Source organism: Cygnus atratus, chromosome Z (genome assembly GCF_013377495.2).
Source record: "Cygnus atratus isolate AKBS03 ecotype Queensland, Australia chromosome Z, CAtr_DNAZoo_HiC_assembly, whole genome shotgun sequence".
In the NCBI taxonomy this organism is placed as follows: domain Eukaryota; kingdom Metazoa; phylum Chordata; class Aves; order Anseriformes; family Anatidae; genus Cygnus; species Cygnus atratus.
In genome coordinates, this window is record NC_066396.1 from 3,582,475 (window position 1) to 3,600,835 (window position 18,361).

The following is an 18,361-nucleotide window of genomic DNA, read 5'->3' on the forward strand; positions in this document are numbered from 1 at the left end:
AAAAAGAAAAAAAAAAAAGGGAGGGAAAAGTAGCAATGACTTTCTATCTTTAATAGTGATTTTCATTCTCTGAGACATAAGCCATGCAGGTAAAATAGAGATTTTGATTTCTTCTTTTCTGGCTGAAAATCTTCAGTACTCTTTGCTTTTCACGTGTGTTCAGAATACTGCAGTAACTCTATGGCAAGCTTCAGGAATGGTGGTAAGAAATGCCTTGCAGCAGGATGTGCAAGAAACTCCAAGTGGTTAACACTGCCTTAATCTAATATTAAGGAGGAAGATCGTTTCCTGCCCTGTTGCAGCAGAATATGTCTCTAGAGTACAGCTAAGAGCCAAATCATTCCAAACGAGAAACTATTTCTACCCCAGGGTTTCAAGGCTGTCTTTGCAAGTGTTTCCATCCCGGAGTCACTGAGTGGGATAAGAAGGTATTACTAGGTCACACAAGCTGATCCAACGGTCTTGATTTGTCCTAAAATTCCTTGGTATTATTTCATAACAAGGCTCTGAAGCTGAGAGAGAACGGAGACAGCCTGTTCCCAAAGCAGAACAAAGAGCTGCCATTCAGCTGCTGGAGAAGAGTAGCCAGCAAAGGGGCTCTGGAGAGAAGGAAGACAGGACAGCCAGCTGGTCTTGCTAGCAGAGACATCTGGTCTCGTACACTGCGAGAGATGCAGATTGAGTTCACTGGAGGGAGAAAAAAAAAAAAAAAGAAAAATGCCTGTTTTTTACTCACTGATTGTCTGAAATTCTATCTGTGCTAATTAGGGAGTGGCGAGGGATCTGCCAGAGTGTTGAATATATTAAATGTCAGGTGAGAGCGTGTACATTCAGCTCCTGCTCTTCTGTCACCTTTTTGTCTAACACCTTTGTTTTTATGTCTAACACCTTTGTATTTTCCACATGTATTTTGCAAAGTGCTGTTTCTTTCGTCTTAGGTGATCATTGAAGACATTGGCAATAAATGCGTGTACCAATTCCCAGTTGGGCGCTGGTTTGCTTTAGATGAAGATGATGGAAAAATCCAGAGGGACATCCTTGTAGGGGGCACTGAAGCCACAGGTAAAGGCATGTGCTGAATCTATGGTGGGAAATGCAAAGATACAAAGGTCTAATTGCTGCTTCTAGCCATGTTTTCGTTAGAAGATTGAATGCCTTGTGCTCAGGGACACCTACACTGGGCCAGATGTTGGTGACAGGCAGTTTTGTTGCAAAGGTCCCTGAACTGTCATTCCCCTTCCCCCCTCCACGTCTCACTGGTGAAACTGTGCAGGACCTACATGCTGATCTGTCACCCCATACACCTGGATAAGGGAATGACGGGCAAAGGATGAAAGGTCCAGCATGTGTTTGTGCAGGCCACTCACCAGCCTCCAGAAGGTACACAGCTGCTAATCCCACAGTCACCAAGGTGCCTCACAGTAAGGCATGTTATACTTCAGTCTGGGGAGCTGTGCATCGTTTTGCAAAACAAGAATGATGATGCTGATCCCCAAAACTGGCTTTTTGATTATTTAATGTGGTTAAAGCAGAGAAAACAAAATGCTATGTCATTGTTAAAGGAAACCTGCCTATAAAGTCGATAAAATAAATTACCGTGATGCAGAAGATGTCTTGGATATTATATGGCCTGTTTTTATTCAGTAGTATAAAGGTAAACACTTTGACTGTGGTGTTCCTTACTTCATTTTATGGTCTTACAACATCTGTGGTCTTTGTATTGCTCCCTGCATGTGCACAAAGAAAGTGATTTGGGTGCAGGATCCTGACTGCAGGATACATGCTGGGAAAAATGGAGAGAAGATGGGGGAAAGAAATCTTTCAACTAACATGCAATTAATTTACTAGAAGCTTCCTTTATTCTTTCACCATTCATAAATGTGTACTTTTCCTGCTCTCATGAGTCCTGTTGAAGATATTCCATATGTATGGGAAAAGAAGCCTGAATACAATTTTTAATGTAACCTTTAAAGAAAGAGATGGTTGTTTAGAAAAGAGTGAGTTCTGATGTTTTTGCGTAGTCCAAAGAACCTATTGAAATTCCTGGGTGATGTTAGCAAAGGAATGACTTATCTTGGACCTGAACTATTTTATACTTGGTCCCTTAAACACTGTTATACCTACACAGGTGTCTCCTTATTCACCACCGTGATACAGGTCTAAGATATGCCTGCCAAAGAGCTTTCTGAGAAATAAGGCTTGCAGGAAGAAATGGTATATTTCTTAGCCTAACAGTTACAATGGAAAAAACAAGCAAACTTCTGTGCAGATAGACTTCCTTTCAGAAATATTTTTCTTTTTTCTAGCTGGGACAATACCTCTCCCAAGTCTTGCTTTGCTGAGATCTTTGCTGAGACCTCTCTCTCACATTTCCAGAGTTTTGTGATGCTACAAATCTCACCACCACTGTTTGAAGTAACAACTCTCCATCCTTTAAGCATCTTCTGACATATCTGGTGCTTGGGACCTCTCAAAATCAGGCAACTTAACTGCCAATTCATTTTTTTTTCCTTTTTTTTTTTCACCTAATTGTCACCATATGGTGATTTAAAAAAAAAAAAAAAAAAAGTATTTTTCCATTGGGCCATGTGACAGGGAGTTTGTCAGCACAAACCTGTTTCTCTCAGACTCTCTGAAGGTAGCCATGCATTTCTCAGAGGTATGTGTGGAACAAAAACAAATGAAGCGTTGCACTGCAAGTTGAAAGTTAAAAAGACCAGTGGGAAATCAGTACAGCCCAATGTAAATCCAATAAAAAAAAATCTTACATTCAGCTTTTCTTTTTCTTCCTAACTGAATTCCTGATTCCTTCAGGTATTGTGTACAACGTTGCTGTAGTGACAGGAGATATCAGAGGAGCTGGCACAAACTCCAAGATCCACGTAATCCTCCATGGCTCCAAAGGCTTAAAGAACAGTGGGAAGATTTTCTTGGAAGGAGGTGAATTTGAGCGTGCCAGGACAGACCTCTTTAATGTGGAGATAGCAGCTCTTCTCAGCCCTCTCAGCAGGGTCACCATTGGGCATGATAATTGTGGCGTCAGTTCTGGCTGGTATTGTGAGAAGGTGAGACTAAGATGTCTGTAGGCAGCTCTCAGGCTGTTTCCTATTCATTCATAACCTGACCCCAACAACCAAACAAGTTTATTAAAAAAAAAAAAAAAAGTCTGCCTTTATTTGGATGACAATATCCATAGTTTAGCAAGTCAATATTATACATAATGCATGGCAGTAGCTGATTGCCTCAAAGGCACATTAGATGTGTAAATCAATCACCTACTAATTGGACCGATTGCCTCTTTGCAGTCACGAAGACAGAAATTATTTTTTGCTCAGCACCAAAAGCACCTTCAGATGTTTGCCCAATAGGCCACGCAAAAATGCAGTCTTGGATTGTGCTGAGCATTTCAAAGTTATCATCTAAATTCAGACTTTCCTGAAGCTTTTAGATGCTGCTTTGGAGCCCAGAAAAAAAAAGTGGCTGGTCACAGCTGTTACTGGGAGGTAGTGTTGCACGATGGGACGTGGGGATGTGTACAACATCAGCTGTTTTGCCTCTTCTTGCATGACTCATTTTGGTGTAACTCTGGAGAGGTGTGAATAACAAGACAGAAAGGTCTTAGACATATTTCAGATCGGGAATTGTGCAACCGGTATAGTTAACGTTGGTGGGAAAGGCTGAGAAAGCCTGGCTTTGAAAGCAGGACCAAGATCCCCAGCTCTGTCTGCATCAGTTACTTAAGATGTCAGTACCAGGGTCCTGTGGGCTGCCAGAGATTGAATATAAACTCACCTTTCCAGTCTCTTTCCCTAGGTGGTGGTTTACTGTCCATTCACTGGTATTGAGCAAACCTTCCCGTGTGGGAAATGGCTGGACGAAGATGAAGGAGATGGCCTCATAGAGAGGGAACTCTATGAAATGGTCTCCCTGCGCCAGAGAAGACTGAAAAGTAGGTACAAGTGCCCAGTATCTCCTGTGACACCCCCCCCCCCCACCAAGTGACAACACCTTGCATGCCACCCATTTACCATGACATGGGTAGACTTATGACAAAGTAGATGTATAAATGAACAGGGTCCTGTGAGACTTTTGGCTTCGAACATCCTGTCTGGGCACTTAAAAAACAAACAACAAAAAATTAAAAATGAAACTTTAAAAATATTTTGAAGAACAGCACTCATTTCCTTACAAAAAGGAATTGGACCTGGCAGCCTTCCTAGGGTCACTGGGCTGGGGCTGCCGCAGCCGCCACCTCACCTTTGCAGACAAGCCAGGCTACGTGTCATACCGCTACAGAAGCAGAGCGTGGCTGCTCCAGATGAAACAAAACCTAAAAGGACAAAACTGGAGGAAAACAGGAAGCAAAACACAAACTGGGAATCATGCAACCAATCTAATTCATGGTGGTTTGTGCTTCCTGCTGAAATCAACATTTTACTCTTGGTTATTGAAATAAAAAACATCTCTTAGCCCTGTCCAGCTGCCAAATGTGATGTGTGCAGGTTATTTGAAGCCTTTTCTCTAGCAGGGAGCAGGCACACATGTTTGTGTGGAGGTGCAGCTCTGGTGCAGGGCAGTACTCTACCTGCACCACTCCAGCACCCGGCTGTGCTGAAGGGGTTTGTGCCAAACACTGGGTCACTGCTCTCTCGCCGGCGTCGGTGTGCATGTGTGAGCAGAACATTTTAATTAGGATAATAGACACAGTTTAATCCGGATGCTTCGGGTGGGCTCCTGCTTAAGCAGCAGTTCATTTAAATAAGCTTTATCTAAATGTTAGTCGGTGTTACAACCACATTGCGCCTCTGCCTCGGTCCATTTAACTAAAGCATCTGCAACCTTTAACCCGCTATTATCAGCTCTGATTGTTATTGACAGGCTAATTCCCCTGCTGCCGCAGTGCAGGAGATAGACAGAGAGCATTAGCCCTGAGAAATCCATGACCTTTAGCTGGCAGATTATAGAAGCATAAGACTCGGCGTTAGACAAGCCCTATTATGTCATCTCGCCTATCTCCCTGTGCACGCAGGACTGTCCCTTTCTGCAAGTTGATCAAAGCTTGGTTCATCCTCGCTTTGGGTATCCATGGCGAAATCAGTCCCTGCACAGCGTCTGCAGGCTGCTCCCCAACGGATTGGAGCTCGGCGTGTAGCTCATGTTTACCCCCAGTCTCTTTTTTGCCTCCTTATCTTGAATGTTATCGGGAAACAGTTGTGTCAGGTCTAGCTCTCCCTGGTGCTCGTACCCTGGGGGAATATTTGCTTTGGCTTTGAGAATTCCCGAGCTGCCTAGATGTGAAGGGGCGTGCAGATAAGGGATTGGGGAAGGTGCCCACGAGCCCCAGGAGACAGATGACGGGTACCTGGGGGACACCCGGTCCCTGCAGACCTGTCTCACACCAACTTCTCCCTGTGTGGTTTCTCCCTGACAACCCTCTACCAGCATTTAATCCCTGTACAAGCCCCTCTTGCCCCTCCCTGCATGCATCACTTCTCCTTTCCCTCAGCAAAAGGTCAGAGGGGCCAAACCCTGCAGACAAGAGTGGTCTCTGGTGTCCCCGTTGCCCTTGTTCTTTTCCCCGGGGAGGCCAGGCTGCTGCATCACGTGCTGTGCGCTGACTTGGCTCTGCTTCATTGCTGCTCAGATAAAGCTCGCTGCTGATTTTCAGAGGAGAGTCTTCATGAGCTTTTTGAATATTATTAAAATAGAGGTGAAACTTTTTTTAAAAGAAAAGTTGCTTTTACCCATCTTTTTTTTTTTTTTTTTTTTTTTTTTTGGTAGCTGTCATCTCCTTTTTGCAATCAAATGCTGAGGAGATCAGTAAAAGTCTAATTTATATGCATGTCATTGTACTTTTACATTCCATTCTGGGCTCTGAAGGTCAATCTGTGCTCATGCAGGCTGGGGCATACTGAAAGGGTTAGCAACTCTTTCATTAGGATTTGTTAATAATTCAGCTGATGTATGAGTCAGGAAAGAAACCTGTCCCTTCTCCTGTAGGTGCTGCAGATATGAAATACAGTATTACCAATTAAGAATGCAGATGAGGGGCTCTTCAGAAGAAATAATATCACTTTCTCATATGTGCAGCCGTCCTCTGATGAAAACCAATGTAAAGTCACTGGAGGTAATGGTGTTGGAAGCTAGAGTTTTAGGTGCTGGAGAAGTACACCAAAGCTACACAGATGGAGCACATCCTTGGGTCCTTACCTTATTAGTAATTTATGACATAGAAGAATATGGCTCACCTGCAAAAAAGTGATTTATGTGTTTTCACATTTTATTTTAAATGGAAACACAGAATTATAATTCTAGGCAATCTCATTTCTGTATGCCAAGTGGCAGCTGATTATGTTTGTGCAGAAAAGGATAAAATGTCCTGATTTGCTTTGCTACCATTCAGCCATCTCCACCACCCAGAGAAAAGAAGGAAAGAATTCTGTTTTATTTGTTTGTTTGTTTGCTTTCAGAAAGTCCCTGGTCTCTGTGGATCTGGACAAGTGACATTAAAAATGCAGGGACAGACGCCACCATCTTCTTCCAGATTTATGGAGACAAGGGGAAGTCAGACGAGATGAAACTGGACAACAATTCAGACAATTTTGAAACTGGACAGACTGACAAATTCATGGTGTGAATCTCATGCTAGTAATAAATTTGACTTAGCATTGTTTTCCAGGGCGTTAGAGTCAGCTCTGTAGAGAAAATCAACATCATGAGACCTTTACCTCTGTATATCGTTCTGAAGTGGACATGAAGTCATTCAGTTTGCTGGTGATGCAAATGATTTCCTCATATGTGGATGTGGCCTGTCTTCTCCAAACAGGGCTTAGGCTGGTGTTCCACATTGCTCAGGTGGTGATGACTTCAAGTTATGGTGGTACTTAATTGCCACATCTTCTCTGTGGCTCCTGAAGGAAATAGTCATTACCTTCAACCCCACTCACACCCATTTAGACCATGTCTTTTTAAATGAGAATTAGCTATTTACAGGAGAATTTATAGAAGTGTTTCCTCTCCTTTGTGATCTGGTCTTCAGCCCCCATGAATGTTATGGGCTGAACTTGTATGGCACATTGAGTCTGGATGCTGGTGAGGGTCTTCTTGTATTCTCATCTCCTTTTTCTTTCAGGAAAAAGTATGTTCCCAAATTTAATTGGGGGCTGGTCAGGGAAACCTTGAGAAACAAGGGATTTTAATTCGTGGCTGTAGCAAAAATATTTACCCTTTTTGCATCAGCAGCCACAGCTTGCCTTCTGGAGGAAACATGGCTCTCCTTTGCAGGCCCTGCTTGAGAGCAGGCTTTAGCTCTTATTAGCTCTTAATGGTTTTAAGCAGCTCTCATGATCAAGAGTGTCTGAATTCAGTCTCTGTCTTCTCCCCTCCTGAAAAGAGAGGCCACGAGTTGTCTCTGTGGGGTAAGGTTCATTACTTTTAAAGAACATTAGTATTTTAGTCTAGTTTTCAACTTCTCTCTCATTTGTCTCTTAAAAAGTGTTCAGTGGTGTCCTTGGTGTGGATGTTTTGCTAACTTACAAAAATGTATAAAGCTCTTTTGTTTTCCCCTCTATAGATTGAGCTCCCTGATCTGGGCACATTTTATAAGCTTCGGATATGGCACGAGAAAAGAAATCCTTTTGCTGGCTGGCATCTGAATAAGGTGAGAGGACAGCAAGGAAGGATACACCTGACAAAGCACATTGGCCACAGAGGTGTGTTGTATCAATCCTGGGTCACTGTGTTCCTCAGCTGGCAGCTGAGTTTGATGTGCAGTGGTCAAAGGTGAATCCATTTACAGACTGAGGGGTGGAAGTGGAAATCGTGCATGAAAACAAGATGTAAAGGAGAGCACAGTGAAGCCTGGGCAAGAATATGCAGGGAGATGGATTCAATGCATGATTCTGGGAGGAAATTCTTTCCCATCCCTCTCAGTTCAGCTCAGCTTTGTATGGGAAATGAGAGCAATGTGAAGGGGCAGCTCCAAACAGCCCAGATCAATGGTGGAAAGTGCATTCCCCCTTCTTTCCAGTGTCAGACCACTGTAGTCCCCCCTCACCGCCGCCAGAAGGTTTTTCCCTTGCTTCTCAGAAATCTTGCTAGTTTGAGATTGCTACTGTAAAGAGTGGAAAACTGGTCCTTTTATGGCCTATTTAGGCTGGTCATAGAGACAGACTGACTTATGGGAGGCTCCTACTATACAGTGGAGTGTAACCTGTCCCGAAGTGATGACAGCCCTGTTGCTGGAGGTGGACCTGTGCAGACTGGAGGAGCCCATGGAGGCCGTGCAGCAGAGAGCAGCACTGTGCTGTCTGGGGGATAAACACAGTGATCTGCTTGAACAGACACATTTTCTTTGTTCCACCAGCAATGATCTACCACACTGTCAGCCCTCACCTAGGTCTGCAGAGCAGCAAGTTCATCTCTGAGCTTCACCCATACTCCTTCTGTAGTGCTTTGAAGACTTTCTCTGCACTTAAGAAAACATACACTTTGCTCTGCAGCCATAAATAACTGTGATGATAAATCACAATTTACCACTTAGGGATTTGTCTTGCATGCCTCTGACATGCTTTGACAGATTCTACTCTCTTGCATTGTCAGGGAGCTGTGAAAGCATACACAGCCAAACACCACTCCAGTGGGGAGAGTACTCTGGTGTCCTCCACACGGTGGGAGAAGGTGTCTGGCTGTGGTCTTCATTAAAAAGAAAGTGCTGGTCAGACATCAGGCCAGTGAAATTTTGTTGAACAGTTTGTCTGCAGATGGTAAGCAAGAATGCTTAGACTTTCCATAGCTTGACATTTCCCTACGTATGTCTTCTTTTCCTGCACAGAAATTGTGTTCAGGGAAGAAAAGAAGGATCTCATAATGTATTTAGGATTCACTTTGGGCCAAACTTCCTGACCAAACATGGTGATGATGCCAGAACTCAATTTTCCTGTGGACAGCGAGTCTGATGCTTTCTGGATGCATCAGGCTGACGGCACATAAATCCCACTGCTCGTGTATACATTATAGCATCCCAGAACTTCCAGCTGAAAACTTAACAATGGTTCCTTAACAGGTTCCAGTCCTCTCACATTTCATGCTGGGCTTACTCTTCTTTCGGGCAAGCATACATTTTCTACTACAAGAAGAACCATACTGCTCAGTCCAAAAATCCATCTAGCCCAATGCCTTCTCTCCTATGTCACATAAGTGCATGATTAGAGAACAGTAAGAAAAGGACAAGCATTTATGATATATTCCCCTAATATTCCCCCATCTTTTGACTTTTCCCAGTTGGAGACTTGCTTCCGAGCAGATCTACTAAATACAAAGAGTTTAGCAGGTTTCTATTCCATTTATTTGCTCAAAAGTTTCTGTCTCCCCTTGAACATTTAAACTTTTAGCAACCATAATGGCTTTCAGCAAGGACTTCGCAGGTTGATGGTGTCCTTCTCTTTGCTTTGAGCTTTGCTCTACTAGCATCATTTGATGTCTGCTATTTCTTGTAGCAAAGAGAGAGTGAACCCCCTCTGCCTTCTCTATTCCACCTGTGATTTTGGAGACCTCCATCATACCCTCCTTTTAGGTGCTCTTCCAGCCACCAGCAGACTCCTACCTTATTTGCTTCTTATTCATTTGGAAGCCACTCCACAACTTCGATCACCCTTGTTGCCATTTTCTGTGTGTTTCCTATAAATGCTATGCCCTGATTTTGTGCTGAGGGGACCAGAAGTGCAAATACTGTCCAAGATTTGCTTTGTGGATTTATACAGTAGCACAGCAACAGTTTCTGTTTCACTGTTTGCCTTTTTTTCCCTAATAATCCCTAATATTTTTTATTATTATTATTAATATTATTATTTATTTTTTTTAATCTCTAATCAGGACTGAGCTAGTATTTCCATTCTGCAGTTTGACTTAATGGTTGAAAACTAGAACCAAGGTCCTCAGTTTGTTAGTGCTAGAGAAACAGGGCTACAGTGTTGCAAAGAAGCCAGAAAGCTGCATTTTACATAAAATTTCTTTATTATTTTTGCCCTTTACTTTGGGTAGGGTAAATGTTAGGACCCAAGTTGTCAGTAGCAAATGTGTAGGCCCTGATGGGCCTACCCAAAGGGTAGAAGATTCCTCCCTACAAAACCCGTTCTCGTTGGTGATTAGCAAAGCCATCACGACAACCGTGCTTTAAAAATAAATGCATTAGCACACCCTGCCTGCTCTGCCTCTCTCCATCTCCATTTGAGGAAACAGATTACCTGTGTTTTGTCTGGGCACGATGTGGCATATGACAAGCAATTACTCAGGGCCACAGTATCCATCAAAACTTTCACAGGACGATGGAGTGATGGGGGAAAAGAGGAACAAAGAGGCTTCAGCTATGACAGCCCGTGCTCTTTTCGGAAGGCGCCCGGGTGCGCTGTGACAGTCTCATTATTAATGTGTGTTATTTCTCTGCTGCGACCTGCTCTTGCTTCCCAGGCACAGCCCTGTCAGGAGCTGGTTGCTTTTTGTCTCTAAGCCTCTGAACTCACGCAGTGTTTTGGTTTAATGAAGGTAACTCTGCTGAAAACGCTGACAAAAGAAAAATACTCATTCAACTGCGGCCGCTGGCTAGATATAAATGAAGACGACAATGAGATCGTGCGGGAGCTCCCTGCAGAGGGGACTCTGGTGACTGAAGTCATGCCAGGTGAGATCCACGGGCTCTGTGCAGGGGCTCACTTGAGGCCTGAAAAGGAAAAAAAAACCCTCTTTGTCTAAGGGATGCACAGACAGAGCGGTGCCATTCAATTAGCTCCTCTTTCTGGCACTTTCTCTCTGCAGTATTTTCTGCGTGCATCATTAGCTGCATGAGGCATCAGAAATCCCAGGCTCTGACTCCGAGCAGATTTCTCTCTGCTGGGAGGTGGGAGAGATCTGGCCGTAGCATCACTGTTCGAGCTGTATTTTTTTCTATTTCATATTTTCTCCAGTCTCCCTTAAAACAGGAAAGGCTAGGTTTGAAGGGAAGTTCATGGATTGCATGCTTAGCTGAAAACCTATCTAAAATTTAACGATCATTTTTGCACTTTACAGTTTTATTTAATTATATGCACATTTATGCAGCTAAATGTATAAATGTATAGACAGTTGCAGAGAACAGTCATGCAAGAGCATTAGCTATCTTTCAGTATGCATGAGCAATCACAAATATTTATTGGGTAAATTATTGGCTCAAACTGGAAGTTTAATTAAGGCAAGCCACAGAACTTTGTGTTGGCTTCCTGAAGTGGTCACTTCTATCTTGACCTCGGGTCAAGAATTAAATGCACATGGAGGGAGAATTTTGGAGAGCAGAACAGCTCAGGATGGCCACTGGGTTTTCTTTCATTTCTGCTGAAGCACCCAGTGGGGATCCACACTCTACAGACCACAAGTCCCCTCTTTCCTGAAATTTCCGACAAACTCAGTGATCTGCATGCAGCTGAACTGTTCCTCAGAAGAGGAAGAGTAATGGTAATTACAGAGGTTATTAAAATGTAAATAAATTTGTTTTTGAAATGTATTTTTAATCAGCTGTGGAGAGGGCTGCTTGAACTCAAATGCAGACTCTCTCCTGTAAGAAGCAATTGTGCTGAGAGGAGGCAAGATGTGACACCCGCACGTGGGGGTTTGGGAGGCAGGGCTGGAGCATTGCTTCTTGTTCCACCTGGAAAAATGGTAGAAACTCCCTGAAATCATCCAAGACATGGGTTCTTCTGTGCTGCCTCCTTGCTTGTTGAAGGAGATCATTACTGGCCTGTGCCATCAGCAAGTCCCTATCTAAAGGATAGGCTCTCACTCAGCATTAAGGAAAAAGCGTGGGGTTTGAGTATACAGAGGTCAGACCCGGGGTGATATCATGATCCTGTCTGCCATGGAGAAGGGATCACACCTTCTTCTGCTGAGCTGCTCACAGGGCTGTCTGCACCCCTCTGAAATTCAGTGATCCTGGGCTTCTGGTCTCCCTTCCATGAATGTTGGTCTGTGGGCTGGTCCTTCATGGTGACATTTCTTCTGGAAGTCCCTCCCACAACAGAACAGGAGGTCACAGCTGAGGTTGGGGTGGGGGGAGGAAGGTGGTGACCCAAAATCCCACCAGAAAATCCTGAAGAAATATCTCAGAGGTGACAAGGAGACAAGGCACGATCCAGCCTCCTGCACTGCAGGGAGGCCCAAGGAGATGGGACCAGTTGGCCTTGTTGCCCCCACCATGTAACCAGCATACCATTTAACTCTTTTTGACTCTTTCTCTGCCCGCCATGCCCATGGATGCCAAAACCAAGGCTTTTCCCTGAACAACTTGTTACAAGGCCCAACAGGAAGGGGAGGCAGGAGACCTGGGATGAGGCCCCAAGAAAGCCGTGCACTCCAGTTTGTGAAGTTTACACAAAGGGGAAGACACTTCCATATGCTTCTTTGGAGGGGTTTTATAGGTTTTCTTAACATTTCAGGCCTTCCTTTTTTTTTTTCTTTCTTTTTTTTTTTCTTTTCCTAGTGATAACATGGAAGTATAAAAGTCAACACACATACAGGATTATCAATTGGAAGTGTGAACGCTTAAAATTAATTGCAAGTTTGTGGAAAATGCTGTAAATTTAAATGACAATTAACTGTGTTGCTGAAATTGCTTTATTAATTTATGCTTCCACAGTGATAAAATACCGAGTGACAGTTTGCACAGGGATGGTAAGCGGCAGCGGCACAGATGCCAATGTCTTCGTCTGCCTCATCGGCGAGCAGGGAGACACGGGAGAACGGGTTCTCTACAAATGCATCAACAACGTCAATAAATTCGAAAAAGGCAATGTAAGTTCACGCAGCAGCTCCTTAAGATGGGCTTGAAAGTGCCAAACAAAGCTTGTGATGGTTTGTAGATGTTTGGTTTTTTTGAAGATGTGCATTTGCAAACTTGGCTGATTTCCCTGCTGGTTTGGCCTAGGAAAGTAGGGAGAAGGAAATCATAGCTGCAGGGTACCATACTGGTTGCTTTGGGAAGGGGGTTTAGGTTAGGGACAGTATACCCTTGCTTGACAATGTTATTGTCATACACAAGCGTCCTGATTTGCTTCCCAGCTAAGTAGTGGCTGTTGAAGTTGTGTCTTCAGTCTGGAGAAGGCTTCCAGGAAAGCTGTCCATCTTCCAAGAACAAGGGGAAGCCTTTCCCCCTCCATCTGTGATTGCACAAATTTGGCTTCTGGGGCAAAGGAAGGAAAAAAAATATTTTTTAATGTGAAAATCAGAACCAAAAGCTTAATGTGTTTTTTTTTAATTTCCCCCAGTCTCACCTCAACAGTGCATCAATTTCCATGTCAAATATTCAGTCTCTTGGTCAATGTGTTTTGTATGGTTGGGTCCTGAAAGCGGGGGGAAATGGCCTGAAACGAAGGCTGAGCCTGTCCTACTGAAAGACGGAGATTATGAAGAAGTCAATCTGTAGCTAAAGCCCCTGCTGCATTAACAAGCAAATAATGTGCAGATCTGATCTAAGGGGTCAACCTACTTAATATATATTCAATTATGAGGCACACATTGTATCTCTAGGGTCTGACTTAAACTGATAAAATGTAATCAGTATCCCCTGGAGGAGGAGAGTTTGAGAATCTGATCACAGAACTCTGCAGATTTCCCGTCTTCTGTGTCATTATTTGGTTGAAGATTTGGAAAGGAAAGAAAATGAAGATGAAAGGAGGTCATATTTTCAAATTTGACCATTGAATTTAGGCTTCTGAAATATACATTAATGCTTTCCATTTACCTTTGAGTGTTCAGAAATTCCAATACTTCACTGAGATCACTGATTTTTTTTGACTTTAAAATAACTTTTATCAGTTTTTTCTTGTGCTGGTAAGACTTGTCTGTGGAAACGCATGATATTTACATAGTGGTAAATTTCATTCTGCTTCTACATGATATAAACGTTTGCAGACATAGGCACTGCAAACATTATATTTTTGCCTATGTATTTGCATAATCACAGAATCACAGAATCGTCTAGGTTGGAAGAGACCTCCAAGATCATCTAGTCCAACCTCTGTCCTAACACTAACAAAACCTCCACTAAACCATATCACTAAGGACTACATCTAAACGTCTTTTAAAGACCTCCAGGGATGACGACTCAACCACTTCCCTGGGCAGCCCATTCCAATGCCTAACAACCCTTTCAGTAAAGAAGTTCTTCCTAATATCCAACCTAAACCTCCCCTGGCGCAACTTGAGCCCATTCCCCCTCGTCCTGTCACCAGGCACATGGGAGAATAGACCAACCCCCACCTCTCTACAGCCTCCTTTAAGGTACCTATAGAGAGCGATGAGGTCTCCCCTGAGCCTCCTCTTCTCCAGGCTAAACAACCCCAGCTCCCTCAGCCGCTCCTCGTAAGACTATTTAAGATTATTTATTTTTATAAGATTTAAGAATTTATTTTTTATAAGATTTAAGAATTTATTTTTATTTTTATTTTTATTTATTTTTATTTTATTTTTTTAAAGATTATTTATTTTTATAAGACTAGTAAGATTATTTATTTTTAAAAAGTAGGTCCAAACTATAAAAGAGAGTCATTTTGTCATTTGGGGAAGTCTTAATGAGTCATGAGTCATATTGGTTTGAAGACTGTTTCAATGGAGTCCAAAAAAAAAAAAGATACTTGGTCACAGAAGACTGAAGTTATTTTGAACACAGACTATTATTATTATTATTATTATTACTGTATTATTTAATCCCAACAAAATGAGCTATAGGGTAGCTTCATGAAGTAAAAAAAAAAAAAAAAAAAAAAAAAAAAAAGGAAAATAGGAAGAATAATTTTGGAAATCAGTTCATGTGATTAATAGTATCCAGATGATATAAGCCAAACTGGAATCTGTTAATGAATAACTGGTCTTTTGGCATGAGGAGCTGAAAGCTGGTGAGTGAATTGAAAGCTGTTTATGGATTGATCCTGACAAACTTGGAGCTCATATGTTCAAGAGACCGAACAACTATATCTACACTGATTAACTCAGATACGCCATTATAAAGAAATGTGGCTAAGTCACTGCAGTCTTTAATCTACAACCACTTAAACCAATAGCACCTTGATTACCAATTTAACTTGAAAAGTTTGCTTGCAGATGCAAACTAACAGCCTGTATAGATGGTAAAATTTAAAGATGTCTTTAAATTAAGTGTTTGCCCTGCTTCAGTTCCATCCATTTACTTACTCATTAATTTATATCAGCCGTTAATAAGTAAGATGAACATCAGACCTAATGAATCAGACTTCATTGACTTAGTCTGACTCAGTGAGGTCTTGATAACTTAAATCCCCATGTAGCAGTTTTGAGTTTGTAAGTAACAGTTGTTTGTGGATAGAAGCCCATCATTAAAGTTTGAAACAGTGGTAGTATGTTTAGTTGTCTATATTTTAAAGGTCAGTTTTGAGTCCTGAATGATGGAAGAAATTATGATTTTATTTATAATTATTGTTCTTCTCCAATTGAACACCATTATCAGGCCACCATGCTTTCCAGGAGCTAACTGGGTATTTGCTACTGTCATATGTGCTTCACAGGCTTTTGGGAGATGATAAAGAATGAGCAAATTGCCACATTTGGTTAGCTTTCTCTTACCTAAGACAGCATCTCAGCCAGAGGGTAGCCAGGGCAGTGGTGCCTGGTAGTTGGTTTGTATGGGTATTTAAGGGTATTTAGCTCCTGGGCTAGGTTCACACCAGCTTCTGAATACAACATAGACATCAGGATCCTGAGCACCTGGAAATACCCCTGTGCATCCACGTCTGACACCTGCATGCGAGGAAGTGTTGGGAGACCAAACTGTGCTCAGTAGTCCATGTCAGCTCATTTTAATGTGTGGTGGTGTCCTCAAACTGTACCTCCAAATACCTCTGAGGATTTGGTCTAGAGTGACCTGCCCAGGTTCTCCCAGAAAGCTAATATCCAAACGGCGGTTTGAGTGTGGATTTCCTGCCTCTCTGTGTAAACTTCTTAATAATCAAATTAGTTTTCTTTTTCTTTTTTTTTTTTTCTTTTTTTTTTCTTTACAGTTGTGGAGGGCAAGCAATGATGTGGAAGATTTAAAATGCTGGCAGATCGTATATTTGTAAATCTAATATTATACTTCTAGCACAAATATTCAAGCTTTCATTCTTTGGTAAATTAGTTTGTACTTACACCTTCATCTCGTGAAGAATTATCTTACAGCATGCTGATGATGTTGGTTTGATTGCAGTAATAAATTTGGGTTGTTTGTTTTTAAGGAGAAATACTGCTTTACCTTTTTGTCTTTCTCCTTCTCAAAGGCTGATGAATTCTTCGTTGAAGCAGTAACGCTGAAGCAGGTGAGGAGGGTGAGGGTAGGGCATGATGGCAAAGGAGGAAGCAGTGGCTGGTACCTTGCCAAAGTGATAGTGAGGGAAGAAGGACAGCCAGAAAGCGAGGCTGTGGAATTCCCCTGCTACAGGTACTGGAAACAATGCTTGTGCTTGCAAATCATGCCTCCAGCTATGCATTTGCCAACCTTTAAAGAGCCTAGCTATTGTTCCAAGACTGGAATTTTCTGAGCACAGCTTAATCCTTTTTATTTATGCATTCATTTATTTTTGCTAAGCCTGAAAGCAAAGAGTGTGGATTGGGAGGTTTAAGATACTGTTAACTCCCCTTACCAAATGAACAGCAATCTGAATTGTGAACTTTTCAGCAATTAGTTCAGTAATATAGAGAATTTCCAAAAGGTAAAACACAACCTTCCAGTCCCACATAGAGTGTCACTGCAATTGCCTGTTGCAGTCTGCAATCTGCTGCAGTTTGCTAGTTTTATTGCATGTGAGGGACAAGGTTTTGCTCCCTTGCATGCACATCCCATCTTTCCAGGAGCAATGGGATGCTATTTTTGTGTTGGGAGAATGTAAAATTGTTATGCTGCCATCTTGAGAGCTCCTTGCACGAAGGGAAATGCATATCATGCAGACAGAGATAGTTGTAGAGCAAAGGGTTGTAACTCAGCCCTTCGGTAGTTATAAATGTATTCTTCTCTTTCCCAGACAATCAAGTGGCCAAAAGAAATGTGCGGTAGAGAGGCTGCCCATGGGGAGCCAGATGCAACATCCATTCTGGCATTACCTGGGGTCCTCCACATCCTAGCACAAACGAGAGATAACTGGGTGAAAACATAAGAGAGAGTCATTCGGTGTAGTTCAGTGTCCTGTGCAGTCCCACTTGACCTTGAAGAATGTCCTCCCTGTAGGAGGGAAGTCTACTGAGTTCCACTTAACAGTATCAAGTAGCTGTTGTAAAAAGTCTTCTCCGGGGGAACAAGTGGAATTGTAAAATGCAAACACAATTATTCTTAAATTGCAAACAGGGGTAAACCCGCTAAGCTGGCTACTTGTCCCTTGTCACTATAAATCAGGCAGAACACCACTATAATCAGGGGAGTCAGCCTAATATAAAACAGGAGCCGGTCCCAGCCCCTCTGAATTGCTAAGCCACATCACATCAGAGAGCACATTCATTGGGGAGACAGCACTGAGCAGCAGATGCAATGTCATCTTGGTTGTGAAAAGCAAGCCAGCCTCTCCCTTTTCAAAGAACAAACCATGACGTTATGTCATTGCTGCCTTTTGATACATATTTAACAACCATATGTTTTACTGAGTTAAGCAACCCAGCTAGACAGGTTTTTACTTGGACATGAAATGTCCACGTGAAGAGCTGTTTTGCTCAGATCCTTCAGAGATATTTCCATGTCTAAATGCACTGTGCAACTGGCTCTTTTTAAAGATTTCATTTTGAATTGCCTCCTTTTTTGGTTGCTTATGTGTCTTCCCTCAGCTTGGAGTGATGACCTTGTTCCCCCTAGGTTTTCTCCTGTGTATCAGAAGAGTCCACAGGGCGTTCCCCTTAGGCCAGGGACTAAAAAAAGAGGAAGAAAAAAAAAAGAATAAAAAAGGGCTTTATCCCCAGGATATATAGGGTGCATTCAGGCTCCAAGTCACAAACGATGGAATTCCACTCTTCTTACCTTTCTTACGGTCTGTTTTTCCAAGTAAGATATGTGCTGTTTGTGCGGCTTTGTTTGCTGTCCTTGTGCCAGCATTATCTCCTCCCCTCAGATTGAGAAGGTAACATGACTGATCACCTCTAACCACAGGGGATAGCTGCTCCCTACCACTATCTTTGGTGCCTGTGTCTCTGGGGAGACTGGGGCATCATCGCAGTATACGGGTGTCGTCATGGGTTCTGGAGATATCTGAGGGCGAAGGTGCTCACCCACTGCATCCTCCATCTGAGGGATAAATTTCTCCATGACCTGCAGTGTTTGGATGTTCCCCTCCAGCTCTGTGGGCCAAGG

The 18,361-nt window shown here is 42.7% G+C and overlaps 1 protein-coding gene across 1 annotated transcript in view; it reads left to right on the top strand.

The window, feature by feature from the left end:
• Positions 1-18,361, top strand: part of LOXHD1 (lipoxygenase homology PLAT domains 1) — a 139,824-nt gene that overhangs the window by 42,754 nt on the left and 78,709 nt on the right. Inside the window, exons 7-14 of the mRNA XM_050716349.1 lie at positions 939-1,062; positions 2,815-3,065; positions 3,814-3,949; positions 6,471-6,631; positions 7,574-7,660; positions 10,543-10,678; positions 12,662-12,816; positions 16,311-16,471. Coding sequence (XP_050572306.1) covers positions 939-1,062; positions 2,815-3,065; positions 3,814-3,949; positions 6,471-6,631; positions 7,574-7,660; positions 10,543-10,678; positions 12,662-12,816; positions 16,311-16,471 — 1,211 coding nt within the window. The remainder of the gene's footprint in view (positions 1-938; positions 1,063-2,814; positions 3,066-3,813; positions 3,950-6,470; positions 6,632-7,573; positions 7,661-10,542; positions 10,679-12,661; positions 12,817-16,310; positions 16,472-18,361) is intronic.